The sequence below is a fragment of the Mytilus galloprovincialis genome, unplaced genomic scaffold (genome assembly GCF_965363235.1).
Source record: "Mytilus galloprovincialis unplaced genomic scaffold, xbMytGall1.hap1.1 HAP1_SCAFFOLD_233, whole genome shotgun sequence".
Lineage (NCBI taxonomy): Eukaryota > Metazoa > Mollusca > Bivalvia > Mytilida > Mytilidae > Mytilus > Mytilus galloprovincialis.
In genome coordinates this window covers 6,921-25,317 of record NW_027468155.1, presented here as the reverse complement: position 1 = coordinate 25,317, position 18,397 = coordinate 6,921, and the positions used below count along the sequence as shown (strand labels likewise).

Genomic DNA, 18,397 nt, shown 5'->3' with positions numbered 1-18,397 from the left:
AAAAAGTTAAGAAGGCAAAATAAAGTACTAAGTTGAAGAGCATTGATACTTTATGTTTGTGCATGTTGACACTATATGGACTATATATATGAGCGTGCTCCTTACGCAGAAACTGCTCAAAGAGAGTTATGAGGAAGAAAGTCCGTTATCAAATTACAAAATAAATAGGTCAAACCCATTTAAAGCAATTGTATTTCAGCTTGGTACAGGCATTTTCTTTTATAGTAAATAGTTGATAAAACCTGGTTTTAGAGCCAACGAAACCTCTCACTTGTATGACAGTTGCATAAAATTCCATTATATTGACAAAGATGTGCGAACAAAACAAACAGACATGTCAAAAATAGGGGTACTGAGCAGTAAATATTGTGTTATAATCTTAAACACTATAAAACAAACAAATAACATATATTTAAGGTAGCAGAATACAAAGATTTTATAACTCCAACTCCCAAGTTTTAAAATGCTGTAACATTCTTAATAAAGCTTGAAAATTTATAAAAGTGGTAGTTTTGGATAGCTAACAGATCTAGATTACTCTTTCAAATTAATGCAATGTTAGTATTATGCAACAATTATGTAACCAATTATAATGTTAACTGTGTCTAAAATATTTTTCACCAAATTTCCACTTTCAAATGAAATTAGCTTCTGCATAGGTATCCCTAGAGGGTTGATTTTATTATATGTTGTTCCTATGACCATTATCTACAAAACTGTGTCTCAGATTTCAGATAGAATATATAGAACAAATTTTACACCTAATAAAACATTATCTTCTTTTAAATTATGTGGTTAGGATGTTTACACTAATTAGAGATTTATGAGAGAATGGAATACCATAGAGACAATCTGACACTGTTTTGAAGCTCATGATATTTTGATTAAGATTTCGTAAACATTGTCTGTATAGTTAAAGAGATGATAGAGCTGAATTCATTCAAGTGAACTTACCTAGATTTTGCCACTTATTACATAATAATTGATTACATAATGATTGCATAATAAAAATATCGCATTCATTTAAAAGATTATTCTTTTATCTATCTATATATACCTCTTTTATTATATTCTATGCATTCATAAGAAAGTTACAGTATTTCAAAGGTTAGTGATTGGAAGTAAAAAAATCTTTGTAGTGTGCTACCTTAATATATCATTGGAAGATAACATTAATTCACTATAAATTAAAAAGATGCTTAATTAACATCAATGAGTTTGAATATAAATTGCCCTTTTAACACAAACTTGTGTATCTCTATACTACCAAACTCTATTTATCGCACTCTTTTATATACAGACTCTTGATGGTTGATGCCTCGGCAGTTCCCTATAGTTAACACCTGACAGTATCTCAACATACATATTTATTCAACAAAAACTAAATATGACATTCAGAAACCTTAATCTAATGAGATTCCACCGTGTAGCACTTGATACTCCTATAACAAAATGAAAATAATCATGAATAGATGACAATAAAACTATCTTCATAAAAAGACTCAACAAAAATACATCAAGATATAATACTGCAATATGTCACTCACTTAAGTCGCTATCTGCTGCTTCAATTATTCTGAGGTGTTTATACGAAATTGCATTGTCTGAATGGCATTGTTGTATATTGATCGATAAAGTCTCCACAAATGGGTCCGACAACGCAATCGTTGTCTTGTTACTTTGTTTCACTGCTGTTTAAACTGGACCCCTGTTGTGTTCACTTATCGCTACACTGACAACAGGTATGGCCTAAATCCCGTGGTCAGAATTCTGACCACGGGATTTGATAATCCGACGAGACTAGTGTATCATGTGCTATGTTTATTATGTGTTATACTGATAGGAAATAAAACAAGAAATTAGCACATTTATAACCCTACTGAGTTCTTAAGGGAATAAAAGATACCGGCTCAGTTTGTCAAGAACATGTTAACACGCTCGTTGGTCATTTATCTGCGCTACCACCATGGGGTTAATCAAGGATTTATTTATTTGCGGCATCACACGGTATTAACATTTGAGGTCAATTTCCTATCACTATAATTGGTCAATTTTATTAGCGAATCGTTGAATTTGTAAAACTCGTCCAATTAATGCCAATGTGACAATGGCACCAACCCGTTCCTTCGGTGCAAAGCTATAGATGGAACGGCGGACCAGTTTAACTGCTGTTTTAAAATGATAGGCCATTTCTAAGATTGTTTTCTTTGGAAAATTCTTTAATTCATTTTCCAAAATGTGCCTTGGTATCGTATAAGCGTCTGATTTATCCGCACCCTACATCTCTGGTTATCAACATCCTCACTTTGACCTTAACTATTATAATATAAGCAGAACAATTGGACAAAGAACTTATCGAACCGTCAGCAATTACGTCACAGCAGAAGAGGTAGCTGTAAAATTCAGGTAAATGAAGCGCTATAACCGACAACCAAAGAAGATTCCCTTTAACCCAAACCAGCTGTACCTTTATATCTTCACTTGCACAACATATTTAAAACAGTTCGACAAAGAATCAAAACGTCAAAGTAATGACCGTGAATTGCAGAACTGTTAAAAATATCAAAACAATTTTCACGGAAGCTTTGGAGTATCTAAAACCAGATATTCCTAATTGTATGTGACACAGGAGTGACATATAAAGCCGATTAAAAATCCTCGAACAGTGTTATACAATCTGTCAAAGTATACCCTCCGAACTAAAGTTGAAATGCCATTAGAAAACTTTCAGTTGGAGTATTCATACTAGTCGTCACAAACATAATTTCTGTAGAACAAACCAATTTAAACAAAAATATATTTCTACATAGAATGCGTTTTTTTTAATCAAAGGCGTAAACTACATAGTCATGATATTAGTATTTAAGTCTTTCTACTTGTTGCAAAGGGAGTCGAGATATATCAAAGAATTAAATTCACTAGGTTGGACAACAAAGATGGGAACATGTCAAAAGACAAAGAGACAAATACCAAAAAAAAACAATATTTGGCTATGTGTGCAACAATCGTTGACAGAGCTCCCCATCTGTCGGATGTTCAATCAGTGTAACCGTGGCTATGAATGCTCTCTTAGCTAGAGAGGAGTACTCTTTGTTTCATACGAGGCCGTTAGGAATCTTCGTCGACGGATGATACATGTTATTATGATAACAGTAGAAATGTATTATTCAAATACGAGCCTCATAACCTTAGTTCTAACGTATTTTAAAACAATATTTCCACCAATGTTTTCTTCTTGTTTTGTATTAGCCTCGTAAAGCAAGCAACAATCAATCAATCTTCCTGCTATTTTTTTTTTTTATGAGATTGGATATTTTATATGGTTTATCAAAATTAAATTTCATGTGAAATGAAGTTGGTATTATATGTTTGAATTTATCATTTCTTGTCGATTTTCTCAAAATGTGTTACCTTCACCATACGCATGAAAAGATGTAATGAGAACTTTCATATGTAAACGTATAAAGGGCGACAAGTCAAATGAATTTATTTTTCAATCCAGTGACACAGCTGCAAATAATGCTCCGTTTATAAATCCGAGCAGTGTTAAAAAAAACTGTGTCATAGAGATTAGATATCTGTAGGTAGTAATATCAAATTATCAAATATCTCGAAGCGAAGGTAAAGTTAATCGTTTTAAATTTTGCTAATAAGGTTACGAAACCATTCTCCCCTAAATTTCAGTGGAAAAAAGATATGGAAAATTGATATATTTATTTGTCTTCAAAGACCATATCTTCCACTACCGTCAAGATAGGCGAAAGATACCACAGGATCATGCAAACTTATAAGTCAATGGTTAAATAATATTGGTCAAGTATGATATATATATATAAGCACCCTTAGACATTAAGAAACATGTCTATTGACAGGGGCGGATGCAGGAATTTTCGAAAGGGGGGTGCTAACCCAGGGCAAAGGGGGGTGCAGGGGGGGTGCAAAACATATGTCCCGATACAAATGCATTGATCGGCAAAAATAAAGGGGGGTGCGCACCCCCGGAACCCCCCCCCCCCCCCCCCCCTGGATCCGCCACTGATTGACGATAACGTCTTCTAAAACTTCACCTTATGGTCACATTTAAAAATAAATAATTCTTTTCAAGGAATATACTATCTTAGCTGTATGCTGCAAAACCTTTCCGAATGTTTGGTCCTTATTGCTCTTCAACTTCGTACTTCGTTTAGTCTTCAAGCATTTTAGTCGAGCGTCACTAATTAGTCTATTTTCAAACATAACGCTCGTCTGGTGTATAATATTATAAGCCCGGAATCTTTTGTAAAATTTATTTACAAACACTGGGTCTCATTGCTGGTGGAGGTTTTCTCCCCAAGGGAATCAACAACCCAGTAGTCATCACTTCTGTATTGACATGAGATATCATTGATAAGATGCTTTGTTTGGATCATAAATTTTCTTATTTGAGCCTCACTGATGTGTCTTTATTAGACGAAACGCGCGTCTGTCGTACTTAATTACAAGTCTTGTATGTTTGATGAATTAAGTTCAACCTTTTCGAATATAGAAGAGCTCATGCCTATCCATAGAGAGAATAACATTTCTATATATGTTGGCGTTTGTTTTTGTTTCACTTCAATGTTTCTGTTGTTCTGTTGTTTTACTCTTATAGTTAATCTGTTTCCTTCCTTTTTAGTTTGTAACCCGTATTTGTTTTCTCTCAATCGATTTGTGACTTTTGAAATTCAATATTCTAATTTTCATTTATTTTAATGCAAATGATTAGATAGGATATCATGCTACGATAAAAACTGAACATCATAATTATGATTATGTTTGATATTTGAGATGTCCCAAAACCATTTCGTATGTTTTGGCGCCTCTTTCTAATTAGAAACTTCGTCATCGGTTGTCTATATGTTAAATATTTTTCATTTCATTGTGGAATTTATTGTTAATGGCATTTCATGGATAGTTTTTATATATTGACAACTTTATAGATTTCTATTTATTGTTGATCACATGTTTAGGCATGGAGATGTCTTTTAGTTGTTTGAATTGTGTAGTAGAGTTGTGTTTTTTTTTTTTTTTTTTCTCATTGGTGTATAACCCCTCGTCTCCGTTTATTCATTTATAGTTGAGATTAATTTACTAACAACAGCTAAGATTTTGCTTGAAATCCTGGATCTAACCTTCAACATTTGAAGAAAAAACTTCAATATATAAATATATATAATGACGTCGTGTTTGTCCCAAAATAAAGTAAAGTGACATTTGAATAAGGAAAAAAATACCATTAAATTGCATGTCTGCTTAAAATTTTTTTGGTTTTATAAAACAAATTGCAATTTGGTCAGAATTTAGAATGAGTTACAATAGTCAGATAACAACACTAACAGTCAATTCACTGTAAATAAAAAACACAAAGCAAATTATGCTCGAAGTGGAAAACGAACTAGCGATTTGAAGGGCATATCTTGATAACATTATAAGACATATAGAAATAGAGGCTTCAATCAAAAATACTATTTAAATAGACCATACAATAATCTTTTAAAATACACGAAAGGAAGATTAATCAAATTACAGACTAACTATAGACTTTATTTACCCGTCTGGCCTCGTCAAATATAGTGCTATTATGATTAAAAACAATAGAATTTTGTAGCTGTGGTGTCATGTTTTGTCTACATATTTTTACACGTTAGGGATTGTCTATAAAAGGCAGGTTGAAATATTTACTTCTTGTATTGCATATTTCTATTATAATGCAGAAATGATTACGCATGTGGTGTAAGTAATATTTTTATTTTTACAGACAAACCGCAGATCAATGAAATCATCTTCCGAGTTGTCTATTAGCAAGCTATAGTCAGGTAAGGACATTTTAACTATTTTCTAGCAATTCTTAATTAAAACATAACCATGTCATTAAAACTTAATTACACAACAAGGTCGGGGGAAATGTTACAGTTTATTATTCTTATAGATTAATAAAAACATATGAATCCGCAATGTCATCAAACTTTAACACGTGGTTAGAATGAAACATGTAATTCATCCACACCTGTAATTAGTGAAAATATTTGTCTACACCTGAAACTTTATCTTGTCTAAAATTTATGTAAATAACACATAACATTTTAACAACTGTAAAAACTGTCAATAATAAAATATAAATCTTAGACTTGAAATTTTGTATACGATTAATTATACGTGTTGGTTAATAGAATTAAGTTAGTCATACGGAATAGGATATTATAAGGAAAGCCAAACCTCAGGCTATTCCTTGCACAGTCATACTCCATAATCGCATTTAACGAGCAATTTCATAAACCAGATTTCAAAATATATATTTATAGGGGGAAAGGTAGGTACACATTTTATCATTTTAGTTTAATTGTTTACTAAATTTTTGTGATTTTAAGAAATAATTACGTAAAAATTAAGAATGAGATATCGTGAAGGTGTACACGGATTATGATTTCCTTGCTTGACAAACCAAGACATGAGTTGACAATGTTCTCCAGGGAGATGGTGATAGTGCAGAATGTATTACAATGATCAATGCATCATAACAGTGACAACGACTAGGTTTCGTCATTGTGGTTAGCATACACATCGACTGCATTAAATTGATTCTAACCACAGGATAACAAAGCATCAAAGAAAATACTAAGGCTATACATTTATTTTTATCGATCGTTGCTATCTTCTACTTTACTATTAATTAATACATGGTCTTCCTAACAAGCAAACCTATATGTTCTTCATTATTGAATTTTCATTCAGTTTGTTTCGAGAATAGAGAGATGGTCAACTTGATGAATCGTTGATGAATCTTGAATTAATTTCATTATCTTCAAAGTTGACAGTTTTCTATAGATAAAATTTCATATTTGGTATAAGGAAAAAGGGGGGAAAACGATACAATAATCTTAGCCTGACAATTGCCAAACAGTATTATTAAAATACTACAAAAAGAAAAGAAAAAAAATCAAACACACACTCACAAAACGACAATGTGTTTAGCAAAATGGGGTTTTAATAACTGGTTTGGAAAAAAAGGATATTAACCCCAAAATGGGATATAATAACCCGTTTGAAATATGAAAACCCAAAATGGGATACAATTACATGCCAAAATAACATTTTTATTCAACAGAAAAAAACATATCCCCTTGAAGTTAGATTGATGCTCCCGTGTGATAGTTTTGGCTAAACAATTGTTTAGAATATAAGGAAGGATTGTAGGATTGATTTTTCGGATCATTTTGAAAAATGAGATTACAGTTCAATGAAATATGTCACTTATGAATGTTTTTTACTGACGTTATCGTACCAAATTGGATAACCCGAATATTATCCTACATGCATTATATGATCAAACGCCAATCGACTGAAGAAAATCAATGGAAGCCTGAGGAAATGGAAGATTTTATAGCCAAAAGAATGTTAATACATACATAAGATAAAGTGTATGTCTATAATTAAGGCTTCCTGTTTCTGATACAAGAGACGAAAATCGATGGAAAATTGTAAATTGAAGAACATATGTCTTAATTATGTGTCATAGAAAGACGTATACAGTTGTATTTTCCCTGTTCATTAGACGTAACATTTGAAAACATTTGTGACTGTTGCAATCATTACATTATATTTCATAGATAGATGACATGATGATTATTGGTGCTTACCATGCAGTGGCAAATATTTCTTCTGTAGGAAAAAGAATCGTCGGTTGTTACTTTGAATCATATTTATTAACGTTCATTGTTTTTTTTAATTAATGAGGCTCTTAGTTTTTTCGTTTGAATTGTTTCACATTTGTCATAATTGGATATTTCCTACTTTTACAACGGACTTTTGTTTGAAGATCACCTCTTCACGAACCTTTCTTATCTAAATTGATATATGATAGGCTCTTACTAGATTAAAATTTGAAAATTGTGTCCATGATTTAGTACATAAATGCATATTTCTTTCCTCTGAAGACATATATGAACCTTTATAAACATATATAACCACTGGTACGGGCAAAATGTAAACATATTGTTAAATATTGTTTTCAGATTATTGCATGAAGAATATTAAGTCACCAAGGCATCAAGCATATTGTTCGTGACTTTTCAGCACATAAATAAAAATCAATTATCTTGTATTAATGAAATCCAATCATCCTCAAGAAAATAGGAATAAATGATGCTGAAATGGCATTACATATGATATACATTTCTCAGGTGGAACAGCTCATTTCAGTATTGATTCTAATAAGTTTTATTCCTTAGAGATCCAGTTTATAATAAAACAAGATGACTCACTGATAAAGGAAAGTGCGACAGTTCCCAAGGTAACAGTACTTTTTTATTCTTCTTTTATATCGACATATATATATACTTTTGTTGTAATCATTTCTTTTCACGTTACACTGATTTGATACAGGACCCGTTTATACTGAAGGTGTGTAAATATACCTGAGGTTCAGAGCTCTGTCTGGCGTTTGTTATGTAAGTAACATGTGGCGTATGTTCTGAATTTCAAATGTCTATCTCTCGTGGCGTATTTACTGAATTTCAAATGTCTATCTCTCGTGGCGTATTTACTGAATTTCAAATGTCTATCTCTCGTTGCGTATTTACTGAATTTCAAATGTCTATCTCTGGTGGCGTATGCACTGAATTTCAAATGTCTGTCTCTTGTGGCGTATATTTACTGATTTATAAATGTCTGTCTCTCGTGGCATATACCTTTACTTACTGATATATGAATGTCTGTCTCTCGTAGCATATGTACTGAATTTCAAACATACTCTGACTATTGACCTGACACACTAATTTTCCCCTTTCATTGGAAGGAAATTGTTTTATTGAATTGCATAGCGATTTTTATAAAACATGTACTAAACAAATTGCAAAGCATCCTGGCGTAGCTTGCATATATATACTCAGATGTTCAAGCATCCACATCATTTTAACAAAAAAAGTATAAAAAAAAATAGCAGCAGTACAACTCAAAAGTATCCAAATGTAACAAGGCTGAGAATATGAGGAGCGTGCAGTCATTTTCGAAGCAGTATGCCTGGTCTTTCATTCAGGATAGTTAAGTTTATGTAAACCGCAGAGTAGTGTTTCAACGGTTATTTTTTGTTTGTTCGTAAAAAAGTCTACGTTATCGGCTAATTAAGGCAAGCGGAAAGGATGATGAAATGCATGCCCGTGGACATGTTTCCTCTGAAATTGAACTTAGTGGAGTGATGGCTTCACATCTGACTATAGCAACTAACAACTAAAACACCATATCCTGATATTGTTTCTTGTGACATGGTAAAAGACCTGATAAAAAAATCAATTAATTTGTAATATATCGTGATAATTCCTAGGCTTATGAATTCCCGTTTCAATTTAGGTTCAAATACTAATTTTATTTTCAATTTACAGTGACTTGACTGTTAGTGTTGCTATTCACCAATTGCAACTTATTCAAATTTCTGACCAAATTGCAATTTGTTTTATAAAATCAAATTGTTCAACTGGTAGGAAATATGAACTAACTGCTGTAGAAACCCACAGTCAAGTAGGGAAAGTGCAAGGTGATAAAATAAAACATATTTACAATCCTATAAGACTTTCACTCCACATTGATAATGTTGTGACAAGTTCAGTCTATCAGTTTGTATAGGTATATTATAGTCATTTCCATGCTGATGGAACTGTTATTATTTTGAATTGCTATAAAAATGTCCAAACTAAGCTTTCATATAGTTTTTCTTTCTGAAAGTATTCTATATTCATAAGAATCAGACATTATGTGAATTAAAATATTTCATATTCAGTAAAATATGTGTAAAATTGCAATATGTTTGTAGGAAGTGTCCATGGGGAGATAATCATGTTTTCTTTCAAAAAGTCTTTATTCAAAAGAATAATATTTTAGGTTATCTCCCCATGGAAACTTATCAATGATAGCATATTGTTATTTCACACATATTTTACTGAATATATGATGTTTTATTTAAAATGATATCTGATTCTTATGAATATAGAATACTTTTAGAAAGAAAAACTATATGAAAGCTTAGTTTGGACATTTTTATAGCAATTCAAAATAATAACAATTCCTTCAGCATGGAAATGACTATAATATACCTATACAAACTAATAGACTAAATGTGTCTCAACAACATTAAAGTGGAGTTAAAGTCTTATAGGATTGTAAGTATGTTTAACTTAATCACCTTGCACTTTCACATTTTGGCTGAACAATTTGTTCAATATTGTGACCAGTTGAACAATTTAGTTTAATAAAACAAATTGCAATTTGGTCAAAATTTGAATGAGTTGCAATTGCTGGATAGCAACACTTACAGTCAAGTCACTGTAAGAACAAAGTTCCAATATTCCCCGCCATGCACTTTACATATCATATTTTATCTATCAAAGGGCAAGGAACAAGGGAATAACTAAAAAAACACTTTTTTCTTTTTCTTTTTTTTTCGATATCTTAAGAGAAATAAAAGCTTCACATCAAATGAAATGGGACTTCCATTACCATTTATATTTCAAAGGGTCATAACTGGTTAAAAATATTTGATTACGAGTGTCAAAGACATATTGCTGATGATATAAGTTTCACGGATTTGGCTATACTGTTTGGACCTTTTGGATTATAGCTCTTCATCTTTTATATAAGCTTTTGATTTCAAAATTTTGGTCACGAGCATCACTGAAGAGACATGTATTGTCGAAATGCGCATCTGGTGCAAGAAAATTGGTACCGTTAATTTTATTTCACTAAATCTGGCAAGAATTGTACACATGAGAGTTCTAACAAGACCGGACGGTCGGACGCTCGGTATTGTTATGTCTCCTGCAACGCGTTTAGCTAAGTACTAGTAATCAAAAATCAAAAGCCCAAGGTTGTAGAATCAACTTCATAGAAAGAAGAGTCACTTCAGTTCCTATATTCCGAAGTTCCTTAATTGTATAAAAGTGCCGCTGTAATGGGGTCCGTTTTTTATATGTTAAATATAAGATTGAGTGGGAAAATATAAATATATGAATTGGTGGGTATTTTGAATATTTAACAAAATCTAACTAGTGTCAGATTCTGGGGGAGTACATGTGCCTAAATAAAAAATAATTTTCTGCATAAAGAGGTTTAAAAAAATTTCGCCTAGCTCCGCTCGGCGAAACATCTCCTTTCATATGTGTGAAAAAAAAATTACACAATTTTCATATACCTTTTATATAAGTAGCACGTAACAGTAACTTAATAACGGTTTGGATTTTTTTTTTGGGGGGGGGGGGTAAAGAGACCCGGATTCGCGTTGAAGAAAGGGAAGGTTTCTAGATCAATCGTTTAGTTTTAATATCTTTATTTTCAAGGCTAACATTTTTTAATTGTGTGTAAATATTCCTTTTTCTCTTAAAATAAAATGATACATAATGATTATTAGTATACGGTACTTATATTGATCATCAACGAGATGAGAACAAACGTTCATAGCAATTAGATAATTGTGCACTTGTTTTAAAGAGATTTAAAAGAGCACCTTGACATTCTTTAAAGATCATTTGTAACATGTAAAATAATTATGTATAATTCATTATCTATTAAAACATGTGTTTGATGTGTAAGATATAAATCATACTCCGTGTATGTAAGTTAATTAAATGCATCCAATGTAATACTGCACCGGTAATTAACGAAGATGATTCAGTTAGCCTGTAGATAGCATGATTCATTTCTTCACAGCTTCGTGTATTCTTGTCCATGTCTTTGTGTTGAAAGTCTAAATGGTATATTAATATTAAATATATATCCGAAATATAAACCGATCAATAATAGAATAAAGAAGAATACCCTGCAACCTTCTACGGGCATTTTACATAGCTACTTTTGCATAGGTACTATTTCTGTACTAAAAATATGTAGTACTGGAAATTTACTTTTAATATTTAGTACTATTTCTTTACTTTAAAATTATTGTAATATTTAGGTACTTGTATTTTACAGTACTTGATTTGTACTAAATATTTTGGTACAGAAATAATACAATATTCCATGTTTGAAAATCATAATTTTAAGAGATTTGAAATAGAAAAACTTTCAAAATACTGAAAATGTAACGGTAGTAACCAAAAATCTGTAGTACCTAAATTTCAAGTACAAATTAAGTACTGTAAAATACAGGTACCTAAATATTACAATCATTTTAAAGTAACAAAATAGTACTGAATATTAAAAGTAAATTTCCAGTACTACATATTTTTAGTACAGAAATAGTACCTATGCAAAAGCAGCTGTGTATGTTACCCATTTTCATAAGATTTGTAACTTAAAAGATACCGAACTCTTCTACAGCCCAATTTTGAAAACTTTTCATCAACCTAGCCGAATATATACTAAATATTGTCTATTCTTCTTGGAATACGTAAATGTAGCTGTTATATGTCATTTACATGATGATTTATCTCCCGTTATGCCATTTATATAGGCAATACACAAATACTATCGGTCTTTACACATTGATATATCTGAATGTATACTCACGGCCTTAATAGTCAGACATTGACTTAACGGATACTGATCATGAAGTTTTATCATTTTAGGTTTGTCCGTCTGTCCGTATGTTTAACTATGGTTTCCTTTCAATAACCTAACTTACGTAGTCCCAACCAAAGAGATGCAAATTAAACAAGGTTGTTGTCGACTACAACTGTACTGGAATTTCATGTTTTCACATCTAAACAGAAAGGACCAATACCATATTTCCGCTAGATTTAATCTATACGAGAACAAATTTAAAACAAAAACACTTTTAATTCTTTACCTGTATCGATCCACAGTATCAAAGATGCATGTGCAAACGCTACCGTTTAATAACATGGCTTATTTCTATACGTATGACACAATTGTAAATTAAAGGCAACAATAGTTTAGCAATGTTCTTATCAAATAAAACCATTTTTGCTATTGGTGTGAAAGCGATATGAACCTTACTATTTGTACTATTTGTACGGGACAAATGGATAGTATCGAAAAATCGGATCAAAGTCATATTAATATCCATATATAATCATATTTATCATTTTCAATCTTTTCGGATAATTATACGCATATTACAATGCCGTTTATTTTAAAGGGATATAATTTACAAAAGAGTGTTAAATTCTGTATTTGAAACCAGTACAAAGAATTATATATCACAATTTAAGTCTTTCAGTGACAGACTAATGACCTTAAATAGCACATTGCAGTGATCACAATGTTACGTTTGGAAGTTAAATGGACTAGTCGTTCATAAATAACAAATATTCTTTGTATATTAAATATAAGTTCACTTCTGTATACCAATTAAAGGTTAATTTTTATTGTTATAGAAATGGACTGGTAATTAACAGCTGATTAAAACCGGATTATATGGATGGTTGAATCTTGAGTGTACTGCATATCCTTACACAGTAAGTTATAGGTGTAAACTTGACATGCAAGGGATTTATTAGTATGCAATTAATTTACACGAAAATATGTAAGTATTATGATTATATGATATTATATTCTTTCAGAAAAGACACATGTACAATAACAGTTACTTATTATATAATTATTATCTTCAACATTCAAAGGAAAACGTAAATGAAAAGGTAAGAAACCCCTAAAAGTGTGAGAGTAAGTCATCGAATCGGAATCTGGCCATGGTGTATGTAAATATAAATCACCGAGATGGAATCTGGTATATAAAAACAGTGAAAGTATGTCATTTAGACGGAATATGGTCTACATAAACAGTGAAGTAGGTTATTGAGAAAGAATCTGGTGTACATAAACAGTGAAGTAGGTTATTGAGAAAGAATCTGGTGTACATAAACAGTAAAAGCTGGTCAACGACAATGAATCTGGGGTACAAAGACACTGAAAGTAGATTATCTAGACGGGATCTGGTGTACATAAACATTGAAGTAGGTCATTGAGACGGAATCTAGTGTACATAAACAGTGAAAGTAGGTCATCGAGACGGCTTCTGGTGTACATAAACAGTGAAAGTAGGTCAACGACAAGGAATCTGGGGTACAAGGACAGTGAAAGTAGGTCATCGAGACGGAATCTGGTGTACGTAAACAGTGATTGATTGATTGTTGGTTGCTTAACGTCCAGTGGCAAATATTTCATGCATATTCAAGTTCACAATAAATACTATAGGTAGGTCTTGAAATATTAAACAGTGAAAGTAGGATATGTAAACGGAATATGGTATACATAAACAGTGAAAGCAGGTCAACGACATGGAATCTTGGGTACAAGGACAGTGAAAGTAGGTCACCGAAACGGAATCTTGAGTACATAAACAGTGAAAGTAGATCATCGACGCAGTAGCTGGTGTGCATTATATTGTCATGTTGTAAAAATGCGTGAAATTATGAATTTTAGCATTTTCATCTTTTTGTGTCGTGTTTGGTATCAAAAGTCATTATTTCTTATGAGTAATTAAGTTTCAATATTTTTATTATGCTAGAAGTGCATTTTAGTCGGAAAACAAGATTTTGAATTATTTTTCAAATAATTTTATAAAAGACATGTATTAGTCGTTTTAGCGTTAATAGGAAATATTAATGGATTAAGATTAAGATTAGATCGTGAGAATACTTTTTGACAACAATGGTCATCAATGTAATTTATTTGTCAACACCTAAACTGTATATAGAGTGAATAATGTCAATTAACACTAAGTCTTAATTTAATCTGTTTTTGCTATATTTCATTATTTAGAAACTTTTTGTTTATAAGTACCCTTTTCCGTTTTCATTGGTCAAAACGTTTCTATGATAATGTTTTATAAAGATGACTTTTGAAACGAAAAAGAGATAGAGAAATATAGAGAGAACCATGTGACGCACCGGTTCGCCCAGCTCTCGATCTACGAGCAGCGTCGAGTTAATATATGTTGCCATGATTACTGTTTTGTAAATATGCTTTATGAACTGTGATTAATTTTGTATATATGTTGGATGGAAAAATAAAGTATGTGAACGTTCATGTATCCAGTCTCGTGTATTGATTTACAATAACTTTCCAGTACGGAACCTCTATCATGATTTCAGTAAAACGGGCCTAAATTGTTTGGATTGTAAAATACTGGTATTCATTTCCGACGGACTATAGAGTTAACAAAAACGAAACACACCAACAAAACAACCACATGTATAATCGACAATTCAAATTACGACAAACTAGGATTTTCTATACACGTCAAATAATAAGGAAATTCTAAGTGTGTCAATATTGAAAGAGGAAAATCAAGCAAAAAATCAAGCATGAAAAATTACAGGCATCAAAACACTATATGAATGCACTGCACTGGCATGAGGCTCATGATGAGCTATCATTATTGAATACCATTTATGTAGCAATTTTTTGAATTGGTCAACATATATCTCCATTCGACAATGGTTAGGCAGCTCAGATTATCGTAGCTGAATGAGAGTCTTTTGTTGATAATACGCGCATCATGCGTACACATATTTAATCCTGCCAGTGGTATCTATGATGAGCTTATTAAGGAACCCCTTACTAAAATGTCTGACATCTGTATGGCAAGGGAACTCTTTTTTTACAGGGTTTATCAGGCATGTCTTTAATTACCTAGTTTAAAGGAAAAATGGTTAGTTCCTTCACATCATTTATAGTTGACTAGTTATAGGCAATCATAGCGAATGCAGTATGGGCTAATGATCCAAGCTTTTATAAATGCAAGTTTATAGTAGCTAATGTCAGAGGGGTTGTCATTTACGGCTGTTAACCTTAACACATATTTTATAAAAGCAATGACAGATAAGTAAAGAACCAACTTTGTGGTAATGTACAGAATTGATTAAACTATAAAGTCTAGATACAACATCAAAGATGTATAAATAATGAAAGACTCTGATTTTTATTATATCACTATTGATAAACGTACCATTTGACACTTAAAATGGAATCGGCAATTCTGATTATTTTCGTAGATCATGGATTCAATTGTATTTATCATCCCCTTAAGAAATATCAAAGAAGAACCACTTTTGAGGCTACGATGGAAACGCTATTAAACGGTTTTGTGTAACCGCATACTTATCTTTCTTTTAATTGTAATGTTAATAGCTAGAGCTGTGTTTTGCCTTGAAGACTGTTACATACCAACAATGAGTATGGAGAGAGTTCCATGTTCTCTCCACGTTAAAGATTCACTTCTACAACTATTTGATGGGTCCATATGCGGTCTTATAATGTCAATTGTATAAATTACTATAATATTTTTACATAACAGCAAACCGAACTTGTAATGTTTATATTCTAACAAAAAGATCAGTACAATTGCATAAAACATGATTACCAGTAAAAATGATTGATTTGGTTTAAATTGAGCCAAAATTATTGTATGATTGGTTCGACTTCGAAGCTTCCCCTCTAAATAAGATAGTATGGAATGAAATGGCAAGTTCACACGTCAGCCTATATTCGACGGGTACTAAATCAGCGTTTTTTTAGCGATTAAGAAAGTCATCATTTGTAAAAATATATAGCATAAATGAAGGCACAAAATTATATACAACATATATTTTCCCTAAATCAGGTACATATACATGCATGTTAACTTCTATGTCATTTGGTAGCTAGTGGAGAGTAATCTCATTTAAGCAAACATATACACACCATCTTATATTTATAGTTGTATTTCTTTTTTCTTTACCTTTTAGAATAAATACAATGAGGAGGACTTGATTGGAATCGTTATGTATTACAGATGTTTAGACAAGTGCCAGATTGATGGTACGCGGAGAAAGTATGGACGATCTTATTCCACGCCGAAAAGTCGACAATAGAGAGAAAGTACATCTACGAAAAATGGTCCGAAGTCTCGTTACCAGTTTAGAAAGCTTTCAAGACGAAGTGCTAGTTGTTTTAGACGACATGAGGGACCTTGTAGGTCAGATCAATGATGTGTCAGATAAACTTGATAAAACGTTGGGGGAAAGATTGTGTGAAGATCATCACGCTTTTCCAAAGTCAAGGTCATTGACAAAAAATAATAACAATGAAACACACCATTACGTAAATGTTGACCTCATACCAAAAATAAAACACATCGAAGAAAAAATCAATTCAAAAATGTGTTCAAAACAATTGAATTATGAAGATCAGTGTATAAACCATAATGAATTTACAAAATCTGCCGAAAAAGAGGCTAATACTAAACCCAATAGACCAAATAGTTTTATAAACGACATACCGGTTGAGAACCAAATCAAACTTGAAGTTAATGCACTTATTGGCATCAAACAAGACCACGTTTTAGATTCTATAGAATCACCTATGCTTGATTTTTCTTATTTAGGTATGAATCAAACAGATAATAGACCAAAGTGGGGGAGATCAATTTCCCTACCAGTTAATGTTAAGTCGCGATCAGTATCTCCATTAAGGCTCCCCAGTAATAATGACAGCAACAAAAGCGATCGAATTCATAGTGATATTTTAACTCCTACAGCGGTGTGTTATGCAGAACTTAAAAAGCCAAACGTTATAACAAGAAGTATGTCATCAAGTATCTCTGAAGACGTTTTTCATGACTTAAATACATCTACTCTAGATACTGGTACTACGGTAAAATCCAATAATTCGTCTTCAATGATCTCATCAAATATATCGATTGATGGTGATCTTTACGAAAGAAGACTAGACGATGAGCTGGAAAACATCCTTGAAGCTTCGGATGATTCACTTATGATCGAATCATCGGATGTAAGTATGGAAACGAGTAGTAACTCTCATACAGACACCTATTCTGACAATGGGATGTATGAAATGAATACTTGGACTTCGTTTACATTAAGTCATCTAACGGAATCTACGAGGAGTTCCGAAAGTTTTGTCTCTGACACACCTTCTGATATAATCAATGATAATGTGTGGCCTCCTAACGTTGGTAACATATTTTCAAACAGTATGTTAGTTCGAAAACTAAGTAAGCATTTAGATAATGACGAAATTCATTCTTTGAATCTGGATATGAAGAAGTGAGAGCAATATTTATTTGACTCAACATATTAATGTTTATAGTTTATTAACTCTAGTCAAAACACAAAACAACATATTACATATGTTGAATGTTTTCTTAGATCCTAGCTCTACCACTCAGATCAGTGCACATAGAACTTTGATACAAATAAAATTCGGAAGAGAATATCACACATGACTTCTTATTAATCTTCAATGTTATATGTTTGATAAAATTACGTGTTAAGGACATTAGGTCCTAAAACATCTCTTTATTTGATACCAACTGTACACTTTTAGATTTAATTCCAGGTATGAAGCACAGAAAATAAACCCATCATAGATACCAGGACTAAATTTTGTATATACACCAAACGCGTGTTTCGTCTACAAAAACTCATCA

The 18,397-nt window shown here is 32.0% G+C and overlaps 1 protein-coding gene across 5 annotated transcripts; it reads left to right on the top strand.

Annotated features, from left to right (window-relative positions):
* The first annotated feature begins 5,688 nt into the window (after nt 1-5,688).
* LOC143061162 (uncharacterized) lies at nt 5,689-18,186 on the top strand. 5 transcript variants are annotated; one of them, XM_076233693.1, is made up of 4 exons: nt 5,689-5,834; nt 8,247-8,308; nt 13,341-13,421; nt 16,695-18,186. In XM_076233693.1, exon 4 carries the CDS (start codon nt 16,765-16,767, stop codon nt 18,016-18,018), a length of 1,254 nt encoding a protein of 417 aa, XP_076089808.1. In that variant the 5' UTR covers nt 5,689-5,834; nt 8,247-8,308; nt 13,341-13,421; nt 16,695-16,764; the 3' UTR covers nt 18,019-18,186. The 5 variants fall into 5 exon arrangements, with proteins under 5 accessions (XP_076089808.1, XP_076089807.1, XP_076089806.1 ...); XM_076233692.1 differs by having other exon boundaries at nt 5,690-5,834; nt 13,341-13,489; XM_076233691.1 differs by having other exon boundaries at nt 5,734-5,751.
* Nucleotides 18,187-18,397: the final 211 nt, after the last annotated feature.